The sequence below is a fragment of the Microcebus murinus genome, chromosome 6 (assembly GCF_040939455.1).
Source record: "Microcebus murinus isolate Inina chromosome 6, M.murinus_Inina_mat1.0, whole genome shotgun sequence".
Taxonomy (NCBI): domain Eukaryota; kingdom Metazoa; phylum Chordata; class Mammalia; order Primates; family Cheirogaleidae; genus Microcebus; species Microcebus murinus.
In genome coordinates, this window is record NC_134109.1 from 33,868,597 (window position 1) to 33,889,561 (window position 20,965).

Sequence of the window (20,965 nt, forward strand, 5' to 3'; positions counted from 1 at the left end):
GCCTCTGGAGTAGCTAGGACTACAGGTGCAAGCCACCACACTCAAGTAATTTTTTAAATTTTTCTGTGGAGGTTTTGATATGTTGCTCAGGCTGTTCTCAAACTCCAGGTCTCATTCATTCCTCGCACCTCAGCCTCCTCAAATGCTGGAATTGCAGGCATAACCTACTGTGCCCAGACCAAGTTAGACTTTTTAAAGCAAATGGAAAGGATTTCACCACATAGTATTCATTTCTATTTCTATCTTAGCCTATTTCTGATGATGGAGTACCTTGTAGAAAAAACCCTCAACCTGTCTATAATTCTTAATTCTTTAATTCTTGTTAAAAATGAGAATAAAGATGAAAATCCTATCTTAAGGAGATGTTGCCAAAAGGTAAAAAAGGTACTATTGAAAAATCTTGAATAATAGGATAGTACACTTGGGATTAATAAGATTGTAAATTTTATAGATTAATCTACTTTGCAGAGTGGTAGGTACTACTGTAAACGGTAGCAAGCATTTATTAGATAATATAATTAAGTGGTTAAAAATGCAAGGGAAATACTATCAGTATGGTTGAAATGGATTCCACAGGACTCAAAAATGCCCTTCCTTAAATTCAAGTTAGTGGATTTTTTAAAAAAGGAAAAATTCATTTTAAGAAACTATATTGCCTTTGCATATGCTTATCATTCTGACCTATAATACTTATTAGATTCCTCTTTCTTTCAGACACTCCTATACCACTCAAATGTATTAGATAACTCAGCAAAGCATATTAAAGGATTTAAAGGATGAAAGTTTGCATTCTCCAATAAGTAATGTTTATAAAGAATAATATCACGCTTTGCCTTTATCTCTGCTTTTCAAAGGGGTCTGTACTTGGCAAATAAGCCTTACAACCAACCTTAGAAAAACTGACACCATCTCAGATAGAGAAAAATGTAGTCTAAAGAAGTATTATGGCATTTTAAAAGTTATGTAGTAAGGTTCCCAAAACTCAAATCTATCCTAGGAAAACCTACCTTTAGCAAATTCTTTTTTGGGACTTAACGAAAATTTAGTGAATTTTTAAACAACTCCTTTATGACTATTTTGTGAACACAGGATCCAAGAGTGGTGAATTCCCTGCAGACTTTTTTGACCCTTCCACTAAATAGCCTTAGTTTTCAAAGCCAAAGACATATCCTTTAGTAATATTTCAGAATAACATATCATGAATATACAAATTAGGATTTTTTAAAAAGTGGACAGTATTCTAATTTGTAAAATACTTAAGTGAGGCCTCATAATTCTTGTAATATTCTCTATATGCTTAATATGGATATATCTACTCTGTAGTACAGATGCTTAATAAATACATCTTGACTTATTGTAATCTACTGGTAGTATCAGCAAAACTGAAAGCATAAATAACCAAGTAAAAATAACACAATAATATCAATTTTTACATTTACTCAGGATATCAAAAACACTAGATTTTAAAGCTGAGAGCATGACTTCTATACACATGTGGCTCTCTGACTGAACTTTCATGTAAAAAGTAAAATACACACAGAATAACACAATGTAATTTCTTTAAAATTGTGCCATTAATATTTTAACAGGACTAAAAATCCTGTTTGCTACATTCATAATGAATTAGTATTGTTATGAATCCCTTCCATTCTCTGAAATTTCACCAGAAAAATCCCTTCTGAGGAACATTAAGGTCTTTATTCCAACTTTAGAGATGGGTAAATTGGGCAAAGGGAAATACAATGACAGCTCACCATATCTGATTAAGTCAAACACAGACCTGGCAATAGAAATCATCACCTCTTTTAACTCACAGTCATGTATTTATTTTACTCTTCTCAGCTTACTCAAAGACCTGTATCTTATTTACAAGATACTAAGGACACAGAAGGTATTTAATTAAATAGCACTTAATAAATCAATAAGGAATTATTCAGAAAAGTCAGCATTCACTAGGAAGAGACAGCAAGAAGTACTCTAGGAATAATAATATCACACTATAGAAAGCTTATTGAAATTTAACTATATAGGCATAAATCCTCAATATAAAAATATAATTCATACATTCATTCAATAAGTATTGATTGATGATACTGTGGGGAAGTCTTTGTCCCAAATTTCCAAAAGTTCCCTCTCTCTTTACCTTCCACCATAAGTATTCTAAGGAAGATTGAGCTGTCAGAGGAAGAGACCAGGATGTAGATCCTGTTGCCATTCAGGAATTGTCAGGTAAAATGACTTGAGGTAGGCTGGATTAGAAGTTTAAATGTATTTTCCCAAGAAATAATGTTACAAATGATAGATAGATTCCTAAATTAACCGGTATATGTTCATTTAACCCTCAATTCAGTTAAACTACGGTGCAATTTCAGCTAATTAAGGGTTATATAAACTTTTAAACACTAGCCTAGAAAACTGGTAACGATTTATAAAGTTGTTTTCATGGTAAACTGCTTTGCCCCATTTAAAAGTTGGTGATTACTTATAGTGTATGACAAATAATGGAATTCAAGGATAATATAACAATGATAATAACAAACCACTATTCCGATTAGCCATTGTCTTCTGGGTGTGTATATGTGCATAAATAATCCAGACAGAAAACAGGAAAGTAGTTTTGAATGAAAAGACAACAGAAAAACTGGAGAAGATAATCAACTGGCAGAATGAAAAGAAAGATATATTTTATAAATAGATGTCCATATATTTCATATATTTTACAATGATTATCAAAAAGAAGCAAGGCAAGAATGGTACAAGTGCTGATGTTAGGTCAATTTGATAGTGGAACTAATAACACTTGATGTTTCAGTCAGTTTATGGGCAATTACTATATATAGAACATATTTTACTGCATGAGAAATGTAGTAGATAATGTATCTGAAAGAGTTAGTTCAAACTAAAAATAACTTTACTTTTATAAAGTTTATTATAAAAGGTTATTATAAAAATAACTTTTGAACATTTAATATAACAATAAATATTGATAATAAAATAGCACTGCACCAAGTAGTACTAAGCTGTTGAATCCTTAAGGTACGTAAAAAGGTGGTATCATTCCCATTTTACAGGAATATGAGGTGCAGAGAAGTTAGCTTGCTTAAGGTTACAAAGTTAATAAGGGGACAGTGGGGTTTCAAATCTAGGGCTGGGATTCAAATCTAGCCTCGGGGATTCAAATCTAGCCCCAAACTCAAATTTTTAAACACTATGCTGAACTGATCTTCAGTAAGTCTATCTACTTCAACACTGTGAGAAAAGCAATAAAATATTAATAACTGTTAAAGCACAAATGACTTTAGAATATGGTGAGATTCTAATTAAACTTCTTGATGTTTTCAGAAAAATAAAGAGGTTACTCTTTAAAACTCTCAAATAAAAGTAAGTCTTACCCTCTCAAGTCCTAAATTCACATGGTAAGCACAGGCTATTTAGAGACTTTAGGTATCCAAAGAAAATGGCAATATAGAGAATTTCCACAGATGAAATTTCAAGTGTGGCTTTAAATAACAAATGGATTCAAGTACTGAGCTATTTTAAAACAGGAATTACTACATCTTTCTCAATTCTGAGAGAGGATTAATTGTTGACACACTTACATTCATTATATGTAATGAATAAATTTCTCTTTTTTGAATCTAGAATGGCACCATTTTATACATATCACTTCCTATGTTCTATAGTTTAATAGATGAAGATCGCTAACTGAAAAAGAAATGCTTTGAAAGGGAACAAAAGATGACCAGAAAAAACTGACAATTCTACTTGCTGAAATTCAGGCTATACATTTCATGTACCTAAATGTATGCTGTTTGTATGAACAAGCAAAATACAATTTACCTTGTTGCTAGTTAAGAAGATAATTATCTGAATCTTCAAAAATTACACAGGGATTGGTGTTAATCCAATCTGTCTATAAATCTATAGGCATAAACCACAGCAAGATATGATCATGATCTACTTAGCATTTATTAAACCTCCATAATTTATGGAAAGCTGTGTTAAGCATGCATTGGGATTACCTCCCAGATAGAAGACATAATGGGTTAAATATGAAAGAAAAAGAGAAATGGAGACAAAATGCTGGCCTGTGGTGCAGCAGGGCACATAAAGGGAAAGAATGATGGTATCAGCCCAATAAGGCATAAAAATATCTTTGGTGTGAATTTCTCTTACTACTGGATAAAGGGGAATGAAAAAAGCTACTGGAAATTTATATGTCGATCCTTTTCACTAAAGTTGTCTGCCAATACTCCCTTGTGTCTTGGTAATAGATGAAAAAGTTTTAATCAGTGGCCTATGTACAATTTACTTATCAGTTAAGAACACTAGATTTGGACTTCAATTTTGTTGAAAGCTAACAGGAATATTTTCTTACCTTGCTTGACAATGAACTTCAGCTTACTATATATTTTTGCTTGTGTACCAATTCTAATGTACATATGAATTCCTATCTGAATTTATGAAAACATGATTTTTCATAGACTTAGGGTTCAACCCTAGTTGAACACACATGCTTACAGTGTTGCTAGATGGGGGAAAGGAGTAAAACTCAAAAGAAGCTAAGTCACTATCTTTACCCAACTAAGTTTAATAATCTAATAAAAGAGTGTACACTAGCATAAATAATCATTCATGCAATCATTTGTTCCACCCACACTTATTGGATACCTACTGTTTGTCCCAAACTGATCTAGCCTGTATATTATAGATTAAAAAGAAGACGATGACGAAGCAGCAGCAGCAGCAGCAGAAGCAGTAGCAGCAGCAGCCGCCGCCGCCGCTGCCGCCGCCCCTGGTCTCCAGAAGCTCAGAACACAATAGAGGAAGACAGTCAAGTAAACACAGTAAACATACAATACATCATAAGTACTATGACAGAAGTAGGAAAAACTGCTATAGCAATATGTAAGAGATACTCTTAACTCAGACTAGGGTAGAGGCTAGGCAGAGATTACCAAGAAAGGCTTCCTGGAACTGGGATATATGAACAGAGTTTTAAGGGACAATTATAATTTAGTCAGATGAAGAAAAGGTGGAATAGCCAGAGAAAAAGGCAAGTGCAATTCACAGATGTTAGATCATCATCTGGGAAATTTTAGCCTATGAAGAAAGAGGTAAGAGAAGCAGTTTACAAAGTAGGTAGAGGCCAATTCCTAGGAGTCATGGAGAGCCACTGAAATATTTTAAGTAGGGGAATGGCATGGTTACCTTAACATTTTAACAAGTTGACTCTGGTGAGCAGTGTTAAGATGGATTAGTTACATTTATGGAATAATTCTGTTGAGTGTAAGATTATCCCAATATACTAGAGAGCATCACTATGTAACAGAACTTTCTATGATGATGGAAATGTTCTATATCTGTACCTTCAAATCTAATAGCCACTAGCCACAGGTGTCTAATGAAATATGGCTATGGTGACTGAAAAAGTAATTTTTAAATTTTATTTAATTTTAATGAATTTAATTTTAAAACCTATATGTGGGTACTGGCTATTATATTAGACAGTGAAGATACATAGTGAGAAACAAAATGAAGAAAATCTGGGAGCGAATTAAGGTGATCACCAACATGTAAGGAACAGCAGAGAAACAGCCAGACAGGAAGGAGAAAAAGCAATATAAGTAATACCATCTATAAGAACAATTGAAATTCCCTTCAGAGGATGATTAGGGTGAATGGGAGTTGGTAGAGGAGGCTTTCTGGAGAAAGACAAGCTATGAAATGGAGGAGGGCATTTAGGCAGAGAGAATAACACAAATAATGGCCAAGAAGAAAGACTATAGTGTGACAAGACAGTTTACCTTGACTAGAGTCATATACATGATAGGGAGTAAGTAGCCAATTATCCTGGTTTGTCTAGGACTTAAGGGATTCCTGGGACGTAGGACTTTCAGTTTTAAAATTGGATAGTTCCAGGATGTGGGGCTTTCAGTGTCAAATTCCAGAAAGTCCCGAGCAAACTGGGAGGAGTCAGTCTCTAGAAAATAATATTTGAAAAATAATAGCTGGCCAAAATATGAAGGACTTTGAAAGAAAGGCATTTATTCTTAATACAACAAGTAACAGCTAAGTTATCATAACTTTTTTGATTAGAGAATTGGGAGGAATAAAAGTAGTGCTTAGAAAGATTAGTCTGGCACAATGGAAAGGAGGACTACAGGAGGGGAACCCAATTATTTAGCTCCTGTAGCAATCCAAGTCTAAGGTGATTAGGGCTTAAACATCCATGTTAGAGAAGAAAAAGGAATTTATTTATTTAATGCTTCCTATGTTCCAGGAACTATCCTAGATTTTACATAAATTACCTACCACATTTCCCTGAAACCCAGATGTGGAAATTTTATAAACTTTAGAAAAGTTTATTTGTTCACATACTTACCATTTCCCAAATATTTTTTGAGTATCTTCTATATGACATGCCAAGTTCATTACTTGTATTGCCAAAGCCAGGATTTGAAAGTAGATCTGGCTACAAATTTCATGCATGTATTAGAAGTAAAGATTAGAAGGAGATAATTCAAAGAAAGAAATAAAAATGACAAAATTTAATGATACATTGGATGTCAAAGGTGAAAAACAAGAAAGAGTAAAAGATAACTAGAAGATTTCTATGTTGGGAAACTTTGAGAACATGACCTTTGATAGAGAGAAGGTATTTAGAAAGCCGAGTTGGACATACTGAGTTTGAGATCACAGAAAGACTTCAAACAGCACCAAGTATAAATGTAGGTGAGCTATGACATTTTAGTGCATACTATAATGTGCTATCATTTATTTAGGCCCTAAATAGCCATGCTGCTAATTAATCTATTTTGTTTGTATATTCTCTATGGCATAGGAAAGAAAATTTATAACATCATGACAATAAGCCAATCTGTGTTTGTAAAAAGCTGGATTTCTACATAAGTAGTTTATAGACTTTCTTCAAACCTATTTCCAGAAAGGACAGGATGTTTGTATCTCCTTTTTCTCTCTCTCAAAGATACACCTAGCTCAAAAACTTCCTAAATTTGTTACCCTCATGTTAAACTTTAAATTTCTGTTGCCTTATTTTCACTGAAGACCTGTTTGTGTTTTAAATGATCACTGTATGAGGCAGTATAGAAAGATATGCAGAAATCCAATAATGTCAACTATAATAGCATGTTTAAAAAATATTTTTACTATGGAAACTTAAAAATATATGCCCAAGTACACAGAAGTACTTAATTATCTTGTTTCAATAATTACAAATCAATTATTTTTTAAGAATGCTTTAATCAGCGTTATCATATATCCTTGTCAAAGAAAAAGTCATGTGTTTTCCCATTATCTTCTTGGTCAAGTCACTAATTTGGAATGTTTGAAAGACATATGTACTCAATTTTCTTATTTTTGCCAAAACAATTTATATATTCAATTCACTTCTAAAAATTCAAAAGTGAGATAAAATCAAGAAACTTTAATAGCAGTAGTTGTGGTGTCTTTTTCAAAAGATAACTATTTCCAACATTTCTTCATACTATCTTTACTTTCCTAACTACTGTACACAAATGGCATGAAAATAATACACATTAGTGAAAGTGGAACATCATAGTCAATATATTAAAATAAATAAATAATAAATCAATTATTAAGGATTTTATAAGTGAGCTTATATAAAGTAGAAAATCTTAGGTGATTACCCCACAGTGTAGAATCTTTATTTTATGGCTATAGTTTCTTCCAGTTAAAATAGTTTGTGGTTCTGTGGTTTTTAAAAAATGGCCCTACTTTTTTTCTTTTTAAATAGGAAATGCTATGATGTTTAAAGTCCAGTTGACACCTCCTTCTTCCTTTTTCTTCCCTTCTTTTCTTTGAATATGTAGTTCAACTATTTGCAATTCAACTGAAATTTTCACTTGCAAAAGCTCTCAACCTTTAGCCAAGGTTTGTTTAGTCATAATAGATGTTCTAATAGTGTCTAAAGGGCATGTCTATTTTACATGTTATAACTTTAAAATACCACTTCCCTTTAGGTAGCTGAAAGTCCTTAAACATTAAAAAAATATAATTAAGTTTCAGTCATTTTCTACTCCACAGGAAAGAGAATTTGGCTTCAAAATTTCAAATGATCTCAATCAACCTTACTACTGGGAAACCTAAGACATTAAAGATAAGGGTTTAATTTGAACCAATAAAAGCATGACAACTTGAATGTTTATTAATTTTGGGGGCATTTAGATACTGTTACAAATCATAATAGATTTATATCTAGTATATATTCCAGCTTCTCAAATAAGTCAGAACACTATTTCTATCAGGAGATAGCACTGATTCTTTGGTTTGAACTAAGGGAATTCTGAAGCAATCTTTTCAAAGGATTTTTAAGAATGAACACTGCTGGAACAAAGTTACAGATCAGTTAGAAATCTGGAAGATGAATTCTTCCCTTTTATTACTTGGGTTGAGGGATGAAAAACAGGGTACAACCTGAGAAACTGATCTCATTACATTCATAATATTTTCTGTATTCCAAATCTGAAGTGAATCCCAAAGGTCAAGAAATAACCAGCAGAATATATGATCATATTTAAATAAGGCATAGTAGGTACTCGATAAATATTTATTAAATGACTAAATAAGAGAAAAATAATAATAAATTATACAAATGAGTATCTTTCTAATGTTTCCTTGAATTAAAGTTTTACATCTTACAGATATATCTCCTCACAATATATAACCCAAAACTATATAATCAACCTGAAAAGGTAAATATATATTGTGAAAATATAAGACTATTACATGCCGGTCACAGAGCTGATGACTTTTAACAACTCCTGAACAAAAGAAAGAGTAGTACTGAAAAAAGAAAAGAACTTTTATGTGAGGAATTTTATTCTGAGTTCTTTTAAGTTATCAGGCCCACTGAGACATAAAAATGACATAGAAATTATATCTTACTTCCCCCTTGAGCTATGTGTTCATCTCTTGAAATTGCTGGCAATTCCCACAAGTAGCTATAAATTAACCTAATAATGACACGGGGATGCTATAACCCACACCAGATAGCTTAACAAGTATAGCCAATAACTAATCAATGTTATTTCTGTAAACCAATAAGAATTCCCGAAAGACAACTTTGTATCAGGGCACTCACTTTAACACCTTTTAAAATTTTTTTTGCCTTTAAAAACCTCCTTATAATAAAGGCCAAAGGAAGTTCATATCCAAGGTTACTTGGGTCTGAGTTTTCCAGGCAGCTGTCTTCACTGTGGCTCAAGTAAACTCTTTAAATTTTCTTTTGTGCTTCAGCCTCTTCTTTTTAGGTTTACAGTATTCAAGAAAAAATAATTTTCTGCCACTTACTTGCCAGCTTTATGATTTAGGCAAGATATCTAACCTCTTTGAGCTTCAGTTTACTCGTCTTTAAAATGAGGGTAACAATAATATATTTTCCAAACAGAGCTGTTCTGAAGATTGAGATAAGATAAATAAGATATCAAACACAGAAATTGTCACATAGTAAGAGAATTGTATTGTTTACAAAGGTGCTATCAACTGTGTGGATTAACATTTCCTAAGCAGTATCAATCAGCTGAGGTTATCAATTATCTTGTTATTGTATAACTCATGGATAGGTTCATTTTTGAGCAAGGCTTATTTTTTTCATCTTATGAATGCCACAGAAGATAGTGAGGTGTAATTGGTAAAGCCAATGTGCTATTTAGGGTTTGGAGACTTTATTTCTTCAATATTGGGGTTAAGTGAAGATGATATAAATGTAAGGGAAAGAAGAGATTGAGCCATGGAACGTTTGGCTACCTCCATAGTGATGCTATAAAATAAATACTGCACTTAACCAAGAGTCCTATCAAAAGGCTTCCAAATGAAAAATTGAAACAAGAGGATATTCCTTGAAATTTTAATTATCAGTGTTTATAGTCTAATTTTGTGAAGCAAATATTTACCAATTTAAGATTAAATAGAAAACAATTATGTAAGGTTGTTTCTGTGTAGAAGATTATCATGAATATTATATTCCTTAAGGAGTTCTTCATTTTATTGGTCTTTATAGCATCATAAATTAAACATAAACACCAACTATGGAGACCACAGAGATGTGGCATTGAGTGGAACAGAGAAGCCCTACCACAAATGACAAAAAGAGAAACATACTTCATGACAAATAAAGAAAGCCCATGTGTCACAATGAAAGAAACAAACCCAGATGAAGCCAGAGTTCATTTAAGAGCTGAGTGCCATGGAGCAAATGCCATAGCATACATAAAATCTCCCCAAGAAGCCAGTTCCACATTCCAGCCTGAGAGCCCTCCTGCACACATGCTGTCACAGAGAAAGTAATACCCTGATGGATGCTGTAGGCTGTGATTGGAGATGATGCCAATGGTAGACTTCTTATACATTTTCATGGGAAATGGAGAATTGCCTGGATGAAGTGGCAGAAAGAAATGGGTTATATTTTTTTACACTAGGAGTCATAATCCTGGTGAAAATATTTATGGAAAATGTGGTGATGGGATGATCAACCTTCTCTTTCAAAAATCATTGCTGATATTATAAATAGTTCATATGCCTTTCATTTCTTTGCTTCTCCCTACTAATATGTTTCAAGAAGAAATTAACTCTACAAAATAAGTTCTATGAGAAAAGAATCTGACAGTTATAACTTGTAAAGTAAAAAAATTAAAGATAGCTATCACTCTATTGACTCAACAAATTCAACTTTGTGAGGCTATTCCTTTCAAAGCTTTTGCTTAAAATTTGAAGTCTAAAGGTGATATTCTGCCTGTGGATCTGCATATACTACCTGGTATTTTAGATAGTACCATTTATATATTTCTTTTTTGGCATGATATTCTGGGATAGTATTTCTGCAATCAGAATTAAGATGACAATACTTGTCTGCATATAACAGCTATAGTGGCCTGTACAAAGTAAATATGTGTAGAAGTATGTTATGTCGTAAAGTAAAAAAACAAAGGCATTAAAATTCACAGACTATTAAAATCCTTTTATTTACTAGTCATATTTTGAGGTGTGTGTGTGTATATCTATCTATCTATCTATCTATCTATCTATCTATCTATCTATCTATCTATCTATCCATCCCTTCCTCTTAGCTACTCAACAGTGTCCCTGCTTTGAAAGTAGTCTTAACAGATAATCAGTCTGTTAATAATATTTCAATAAATCTGCTTTTTAAAAACAAGAACTAAACCTCTCCATAATACAAAGAACATAGGTCAAATTGCATATAAAATATTTTGTTAAAGGAAAAGGATTCTTCAGATTATGATGATTTCTTCTAAATTATAAGAAACTTATGAAAAATTATTTAAGTAACCTAATACATTTTTTTGAAAAAGAATGAATCTTCTATTTTATATAAAAATAGGGGAATTACATTTGTTTTTCATTTAATAATCACTTTTGGAAGCTATTCTATGTTTGTTAATAATGGGACAGGATTATCACTAATTTAATGCAAATCTTTAGCTATCAGAGACAGACATATATAGGTGTACAAACTGGAATCTTATCTTTAGCCAATATGAGTTTAAGAATAAATTACCTGATTCAAAGGAATCTTTATGGAATTAGGTGGTGGTAACAATCAAGGTGTCTATTTGGGCTTTAGCCATTTCAATGTGATACAGTGACTGTCAAAAAAAAAAGTTAAATAACAGTGCATCATAAAAATATAGAAATTTTCCCCTAAAATAGGCAACTTTTCCCCGTTGGTACCCTCACCCCTTTCAGCCAAGTGCAAAGTGCAAGGCAAATTAAATCAAGGCAAAAGGAAAATAAAATAAGAATGGTGAGGGCGAGCATGTTCTTGATCATGTAAGAAAACACGTGCAAAATATACCTCAGATACACTATAGGTAGATGAGCACGAGGGAAGCCGAGCCTGGTTTTGCAGTGGGGGAAAAGAAAACACCGTTAAAGAGGAAAGGTAGCACAGTAAGGGTCTCAGAGGGTTTAGATAGCTCCAGCACCAACACACTGGCTGGATAATAAAACAGCCTTTATAAGCAGACACTTGAGTTTGAAATTATCTCAAGCCTCAAGTTATGTGAAACAGAACCTTGTGATAAAAAAAATACCTTGCTAAAAAAAAAAAAAAAATCCATGACAGAGATGATTCCCTCTAATCAGAATCTGGTATGACCTTGCTGAGAAGATGTTCATTTAAGGGAGAAAGTTGAACACTGGACAATTTCTTCTACAGTACCACATGGATCTTCACTGGCTTAACACTAGTAAACTATATGCGAAGTTGTTTATAGGATAACTCTACTATACATTTTTATATTATTCTCTAAAGAAGGTACCAAAGCCAGCTCCAGTATTCTAATTTCCTGCCCTACTATTCCATTTTCAATATTACTGAACCTCTTTTTCTCTTTCTTTTCTCTCTCCACATATATTTGAAAATAGCAACACCATAAAAGATACAAAAGATATAAAAACTTAAACATAAAAGTGTTCTCCAGACTTATCTTCTATCAGACTGTTTAAGTGATTTTAACAGCTATTTTATCATTGGTTTTTTAAAAACAGTTATCTTATACTAAAAACCATGTTTAACTTTTATGACTTTGAATTGATCATTTTCTGGCCTGTTTTTACTTTCTAGGTTGTTACACTGCCATGTTCAATTCCGTGTCCTTTTCTTTTATTAGGTTGTCACAATCCATGTGAACTGAAATTGTTAAGTACACATTCTCTGGTTACATATGCTGAATGAAGTTCCAAAATACAAATAGGGTGGAGAAATGAAGGTATTGGAGAAGGTGACAGTGGAGGAATCAGAAACACAGTTATTATCAGATTTGCTCTCCAACTGTATTTCTAGCACCTAGCACAGGTAAATGTGGTAGGTGCTCAATAAGTGTTCATTGAATGAATGAATATAAAAACTTTTCCTTCTATCCTTACAAAATTGAACTGATGAAATAATATTGAGAAGTTTTAAAGCTTACTATCACAAAGATTTGTACTAAAACGTATCATTGTCACTTATAGCTTTGAGGTGCTTTCTAAAATAGTTCTAGACATATTAAGTAAACATTTTTCCAACATATGTGAATCTGAATTTCTTTTGCAAAATGTTAGTTCTAAGAAAATCTTGCTGTGCATGTTTGTTCTGTTTCTATAACTATACTACAAAACTGAAAAACTATTTTTCAAAACAGTTTGAGAGTCTTCACTTCCATTTTAAATTATGTCCTAAGCCACTGCAAGTGATTTTATAAGTATTTTTTTGATTTAAATCATAGGATAAGATAGATTTTTCTTATTTTTAGTAGCACTGAAACCTCAGAATTGAATTAATTAAATTTTCACATGAAGGAAATTCTAATAAAGTGAAAAGGAGCAAAACTAGATTGTTTATCAAAAGAAATAATCCTAAAATTGATTTACTCTCATCTTCATCATTATTGCAGTATGGTCATATTTATGAGACATTATCTACCAAGATACTCAAGATGTTACATAATTATTATAAATGAAACAGAAAATAAATGCATATTATTAATATAAGTAAATATAAAAATGCCAAACAAGGAAGACTTAGGAGGCTCAAACAATGCTCTACATACAAGAAGCAAGAGACATTGAAATTTGCCTAAAGAAGGTAAGAGTTTATAAACAAACTGATGTTTATTCATCTAAGGGCTACTAAATGTTTACTCCATCCCAGAACAGTGGGGAAGCTGTTCTTCCCCACTCCAAGTTGGCTGATTCAATGCAGACACCATTTAGATTTTTAAAAGCTGTATATTAAGAAATGATATACTACTTGAATACCTCAGGGAGTATTTTCTAGTAGTACAACATTTCCTATAGAAGGTACACGATTTTAGGTGAGGTCAAACAAGAAATTTAGTAGAAATTAAAAGTCGATCATGGTCTTTAGGAGATATATCTTTATTAAGATGTAATGAAGTAATAAAAAGAAAAATGCAACATGCACAGCAAAAATACTCTAAAAACATAGGTTTTTAGAGTTTGAGAGAGCAAGAAGAGGATTTATCTTTATACTCTAAATCCCCATAAGTTTCCCCCAAATAGAAGAGGAATGTATAATCTATACGCTATCTGTATAAGAGTTCCATATTTGAAGGCTTAATGGTAATTTTATGGTGGATTTACCTGTGTGTGTGTGTGTGTGTGTGTGTGTGTGTGTGTGAGAGTGAGAGAGAGAGAGAGAGAGAGAGAGAGAGAGAGAGAGAGCGCGCGAGCGAGCGCGCGCGCGCGTGAGGGAAGGAGAGTGAGGGAGGTGGTATATGAAGAAAGAGTAGCTAGAGAAAACAATGTTAAAAAAAAGCAAATAAAAATATAATGTTAGAATATCTCAGGGGATTGATTCTTCTAAAAATGTGCTTCCATGTAGAATAATCTGAAACCATTCTCAGAAAAACGAGCAGCTTTTCTTCTCTCAAGCTCTAAAATGAAGGAAATTTCACAGACTCTATTATAACAAATTCTATGTCAATGTTACCTTGATATGCTAACCAGTTATAGCAGGGCTTGGCAAACTTTTTCTGTTTAAAAGGTCAGAAAGTAAATATTTGAGGCTTTGCAGGCCATATAATCTTTGGTTCAACTATTTAACTCTGCTATAGCATGAAAACAACTGTAGATTACATGCAAATGAATGAGCATGTCTATGTTTCAATAAAACTTTATTTTTTAACATTGAAACTTGAATTTCATAGTTTTCACATGCCATGAAATGTTCTTCTTTTGATATTTGTCCACCATTTAAAAATGCAAAATATTCTTAGTTTGTGGGACTATAAAAGAACAAGATTTGGCTCATATGCTATAGTTTGCCAACCTCTGAATTATAACATTAACTCAATGAATATAAAAATATAAAACTCCCCAAAGATAATAGTTATCTACCCATCAAAAATATAAGAAAGTAGTTCAGAACTAAGGCTGGAATGAAAATACTGACCTTAAAAGATCTATGACATCACAAGCATCGAATTTATTATTTATATTATCAGTATTTCATAGTAGCCCCATTTTAGCATTCAGGAAATTGTTAAACATTTAAAAATCACTGTTCAAAAGTCATTACTTTCTGACTTGATTTAGATATTTTCTTAACATTTATTAAAAATATAATCTTATTTTAGGTGGTAACTTCTCCCTTGACTAACTTTTTCACTTCAAATACCATCCCCCTTTATTTGTGTTAACATAGCAAGTATTTTAGGTAATTATCATATGCCTTCTATTTTATTGCCTTTTGTCTTAGTTTCAATTATATGTCAATAATCTGTCTTTATAAGCCATATTCCCTTTTGTTTGCCAACACCTTTAAAAAATTAATATATTTGGTTAGCCAAAACCTATCTGTATATATTTGGAGCTAAATAGAAATTTACTATCATATTATATAGACTGAAAACTTAAAGATACAAAATTGTGGCTTATGAGTATTTTTACTCCCTTTTCTTTTTTCTACCAGTCTTTATTTCATGAGCATTTATCTACTTTTTTTCTGAATATTTTAATATTAAGGTTGTCCTTGGCCTCACTGCTCTTCAACTCATCAACTTCTTTGTAAATTTACCTTGATCATCTAAACAAAGTAATAGTTTATATTATCCTATGTTTTTTAATTCTCAACATTGCACTGGTCTTTAATCTTGTGCATTACGTTTAATATTATTCCTACTAGATTTCTGCATTTAAGTAAATGGAAAATTAATTTCTTTTTTCTATGAGGTTACATTCTTCAGTCACTATTCCCCCAAATTCATCAATCTAAAGATCTGTAATAATATTTCAAGTCATTAAATTAGGAAAACCCTGATTAGGTACAAGATTAGGTACAATAATGATTAGGTACAATTCATTATTATTAAAATTATTAAAAGCCCACTTAGGTTTATATGATGTACAGAAAAGATAATGCATTTTTAACTAAGAAATCAAGAATCAAATACATCCTGTTTTTTGGTATAGAAGAGTCAATGCTGAATAAAGAATATGTTTTCATATTAGAAATAAATAAAATTTAATATTATTCCAAAAACTACATCTTAGAATATTCTACTTTATACCGTTGCTTATCCTAAATAAGGATAAAAGGCTCTTTCCTTTCTAAAAAATAGTATATTGTCTACAACATACCAATTGAAGCATATTAATTAAACCCATATCCCACATTTCTGAATGACGTCTCACCTTCTCCAACTATTAAATAAAATATTTGACAATATAAATCTGAATCTTTCATTTTATTGAAATATTTAGCAGTATTTCAATAAATTAAAAGAAACTCATATACTTATTCTTGTGTGTGTATACCTATAATAAATTTTCAGAAAACAAAACCATCATTACTTCATTTTGGAAATAAAATCTGCTTAATATAGTCTGTGGTTCTGGAGAATAATTTGATTTTGCTTTTAAGCAACAATTTTTAACATACAAGGCATATTTCAAGGTGTACTTGGGTAGTAGGAATTAAAGGACAAGGAGAAAAACTGCAAATTCAGCTAAGTATTTGATTTGCATGTTTTCTTAGCTGAACTTTCTACAGGAGGTACTATTTGACTTTTGATAGTTCTATTGTTTGTTTTTTTATATCTGATAGTTAATGGGATCCTTAGAATGATGCACCACATTTTTATTCTTTTTAGAAACAAGGTAATCAGAACAAAGTGTTTCTGAGTGAAATAAAATATGAAGATGTTGAGATTAGATGTTATATAGCAGTACAGGTGTTGAAAAAGAAAAATTAAAGAGTGGCATTAGATAACACAATTTTTAAAGCATCAAATTTTTAATTCTTAATCTCACACTAACTCATTACAATAAAAACCTTAGCAAGTTTCAACTTTCAGTTTGATTGAAAAAAGTATCACTTCTCATGATTAGTTAGGAAAGAGCATGACACTAAAATACATATATTATAATCTTTTTATGGCTTTCTAAAATAATATTCAGGTACATTTAAAGACTGATTTAAGCACTGAATTCATACTAATCCTTTTTTCATAAAAAAGTGGAATAGATTCTGGGAGGTGATTATGGATGATTTTCCAAATTCTCTAAGAATAAATGTGGAAAAAAGGACTGGCTAAAAAATAGAAGCAGAAAAATGAGACACGTATTAATTTCCTTTTCTGTTTAGCCATCAGAATTTAATGACTGATATTAATAAAAACCACTGTGAACTTTAATAATCAGAAATTTAATATAGAGATATACATGATTATGCATGGTATATAATTAAAAACAAGCTGAGAAACCAGAGAATTACCATATCCCTAATTTTTATTCTACTTTTTATAGCAAAACTATTATAGTTACATGAATTAAATACATGGCAATTATTTTGGGAGAAGTAAATCACAAAGTAGAATTTATAGGAACTTTTTCCAGAGTCCCAGGAATGGGATGTCGGGGTTAAGCCATAAATGACGTAGTATAGTAATTTAGTTTCTCTTCTGCCATATTTATACCATACACCATTTTAGAGATTTTTTCTGAAAAGATAAATTCAGGAGAAGTACTAAGCATTCTAAAAGTCTGAACTATCTGTCACAAAAAATATTATTGTTAGTATAGCCTCTATGATGTGTGTATAGTATTACGAGGCTATACGGTGGTCTCCTTTAATAGCTGTCTTAGGTATTTAGTCTTTAGCTCAAGAATTTGTGATGTTACATGAAGGTGTTCCTGGTAAAGATGCTTACTGCTAATTTTATTATTTTTAAACAAAAAAAATGACATCATTATTCTAAAAGAGTCTGAGTTAAGAGAAGTCTATTAACTCAGAACAAATGTGTCTACTTGCCAGATTACCTATAATGATACTCTATTTTCCTTGAAAATGGAAATTGAATCATCAAGGTTCTACTCCTTGGATCCAGCTCATAATTTATAATCCTGCTGACACATCTAACAAGGGGCAGAAAACACAACCAATGGAAAAGCTCCAAGTGAACTCTCATGAAAAGATACTCAGGAAATTATACAATTGTATAAGAAATACTATATTGAAAAGAAAGATTTTATTTTGCATTGGAAATAAAATATTACTAAATCAACTGCAATGTTAGTCAGCATGACTGGAGGGTCCCCTACCCTGCCAAGTTAATCTTTATTTCATAAATGTGAGCATGAAGCCACAGCTAGAAAAGAAATAAAGAGGGGGAAAGAGACAGAAAGTAAAAAAGATGGAGATGAGAGGACAAACCAATCAGTTTTGGAATTACCAGTCAGCAGAAGTTTAGTGAAAAAAAAAAAAAATCACCGAATGAAATCGTACATTTACTCTGAGAGAGTATCCTTTCACATTGCCTTCTAGGTGATCTCTGAGCTCCTCCAGCTTTCGATGGAGCTACATGTAAACATCAGAAAATGAATTGAAAAAACAACTTGTTCTCTTTTCAGTTTTCCTTTTAAAAATAAGATCATAGCATTATACATTTCTCACTGCCTTTGGCAAACATTTCAAAACATCAAAGATCTTTGTATAACGTAAGAATGCATGCTCAACAAACCTGTGACCATCAAGCCAACATTTTATTTTGTTTAACTATAGTACTTTTTCTTCCCAAAGCATTAGAGAAAATAAATACTATAACTCTCCTTATAATCCCCTAGAGATTCACTTTGACATTATCTATTTGGTAGAAATATGGAGTAAAGATATTGAAAGATTATCACATTTGCCTTTCTTTCCCAGACATACTTTTTGATTTAAGACTGCATCCATAGTAACATAAACTGATTGAACTGTAAAGTGCACCTTTTGTTCTTCAACATATATGTGTATATACATAACCATACTATATATATACTTCACAACAATAAACATTTTTTAAATTGAAGTTCTGTACATCTAAAAGCTGAACTTAAAGATAATTGCACACACACACACTCACATACAATCCAGTTTACAGCAGATGGTGCTGCAGTTATGGATGCCATTTTCATCTTTATTTTACTACCAGTAATTTTCAAGAAGTCATGCTGCATTGTACCTTCTCACTTGAATCTGAGTCATAACACACAGTATAAACAATAATGGATTCATCTTCCCTTAAAGTCAAAAACTCACATTTTTCTGAGTGAATAATTTTAAGATGCCTAGTTTTTCAAATAGGCATACAATCAACACTTCCCATCCCCTACAATTATCCTTAGTGAAATAACATTTTAATTAAGTAGCTACCCCCTATAAAGCAGTATTAGAGAACAGAGAGGATGGCTTTTCTGGAATAAAGATCACAAACATACAAACACATCTTCATCCATGTGCACTCATGTGTGTGCACACACACAAATAAATAAATAAATAACAACAACAAAATAAAACTAAGAGGCAGAAGAGGCAAGGAGAAGAAAGAGTGCAGAAATTAGTGTTTCATAAATTGTTACATGGAAATAAACTGGAGGTGTTTATATTTTGAAATTACTCAATGTTAGGCCTCAAGGTAGTTATTGAATTTTGGGACATCCCAATACACTGAATTATCTGGCATTTTGACTAATTTAATAGTGACTATTGCTATAAGGACAAATGGCATTGAGATATAAGGAAGTATCTAATTTTGTAGGGGTATTCTTCTGTATATTTGTAGAATTCAGCAAATTTTCTAACTTGCATTTATGGTGGCAGCATTAAAAGTGATCAATGACTATATCTGTGTTTCCAAAGGGTGATAACTTGTTTAATTTTCATTGTGATTAAAAGTTAGAGTACTGAGTACTCAAGATATATTGAACACATGGATATTTAGCAACTAGCAAACAAGACCATCAAATCAGAAATCTTTAAACTGTATATTAATCATTTACACAATGGGTAAACATTTTAGATATATATCTATTTCTGTTGATTGTTGTATCAATTATTGTATATTTTTAAAAAATGAAACGAAGGGGATTAAGAGTACTTAAACACTATCAGCCTATTATATTAGCATGGTAGAAAATTCCTTTCTTTCTAATTCTTAAGAATAAATAAATTGAATACATGTTATTAACTCATAATAATTTTTTCCTGGAATGAACTACAAATGGTAATGACACTAAAATAACATTTAAATTTTTTTTTACAAAAAAGTTAAAAGGGGAGATAATATTCTGAAAATAAATATTAGTTCTCTGTGTAATAGGAACACACAGTCAGTGACATCAATCAGAGGAACGGTTTACTCTAGAACCCCAAATTATAGGCACCTGTAATGAGGCAGTTGCCCTTTCTCTTGTTTGTGGTGCCATTCAAAGCTAGTTATTTGGCAGCTTGCCTTCAGCTGGTTGCTCTATGTGTAGCTGAAACAAAAAAAATAATATGACCCAACAGCCAATAAAAATATTAAAATAAAAAAAATGGGATGGTGAAAAATGGAAAAAGCCCCCTTCCTCCCTCCACCCTCCAAAAAGGAAGAAGTGTAGGCTATAGACAAAATCTTGCCAAAAAATGTTAGAAACATATTTACTTTGAGGGATCCAACTCTACTAGCAACTCCTTTGCTTTCATCCGGCCGTCTAATTTGCTACAATGAGGGAAGATGGGTAAAAAAAGACAGAATAAAGAAAAAGTGAACTTAAAAATTTTTCTACACAATACTAAGTAATACATGCAAAAACATCAATTGACTCTTAGAGGTAACTCTTAAGAGGCCAAGGAGTTAACTAACCAGAGGCTGTATGACACGCTCTGCAAATAAGCTGGTTACTAGAATTCAGTCTTTGTTATGTCACTATTCCTGAGATGAGGAAATTGGCACTTACTTTTGGTTATCTTGGGAACTTCTGGTGAAGCAGTATCTGGAGTAGTGTTACATTTGCATTTGGCTTACAAAAAACAAAGAATTACAAATATACCTATGTACTTTTTTTTCTTTCAATGTTTTAGTGTCTATTCCACTGTAATATCAAAAACCATCAATAATATGACTAGAAAAATGAATGTTCTCTAAGTGGAAAGATC

At 31.9% G+C, this 20,965-nt stretch overlaps 1 protein-coding gene across 15 annotated transcripts in view; it reads right to left on the bottom strand.

The window, feature by feature from the left end:
* GPHN (gephyrin) overlaps positions 1 to 20,965 on the bottom strand; it is a 540,115-nt gene that overhangs the window by 158,011 nt on the left and 361,139 nt on the right. For 7 of the 15 annotated variants that reach the window (XM_020285732.2, XM_076003936.1, XM_076003933.1 and 4 more), the window contains one exon: positions 20,472 to 20,528. The exons of 5 other annotated variants lie outside the window; for them this stretch is intronic. In XM_020285732.2, coding sequence (XP_020141321.1) covers positions 20,472 to 20,528 — 57 coding nt within the window. Of the gene's footprint in view, positions 1 to 11,857; positions 11,900 to 18,292; positions 18,365 to 20,471; positions 20,529 to 20,965 lie in introns of all 15 variants that reach the window. 3 more of the 15 variants (XM_076003938.1, XM_076003937.1, XM_076003939.1) reach the window with 2 other exon arrangements.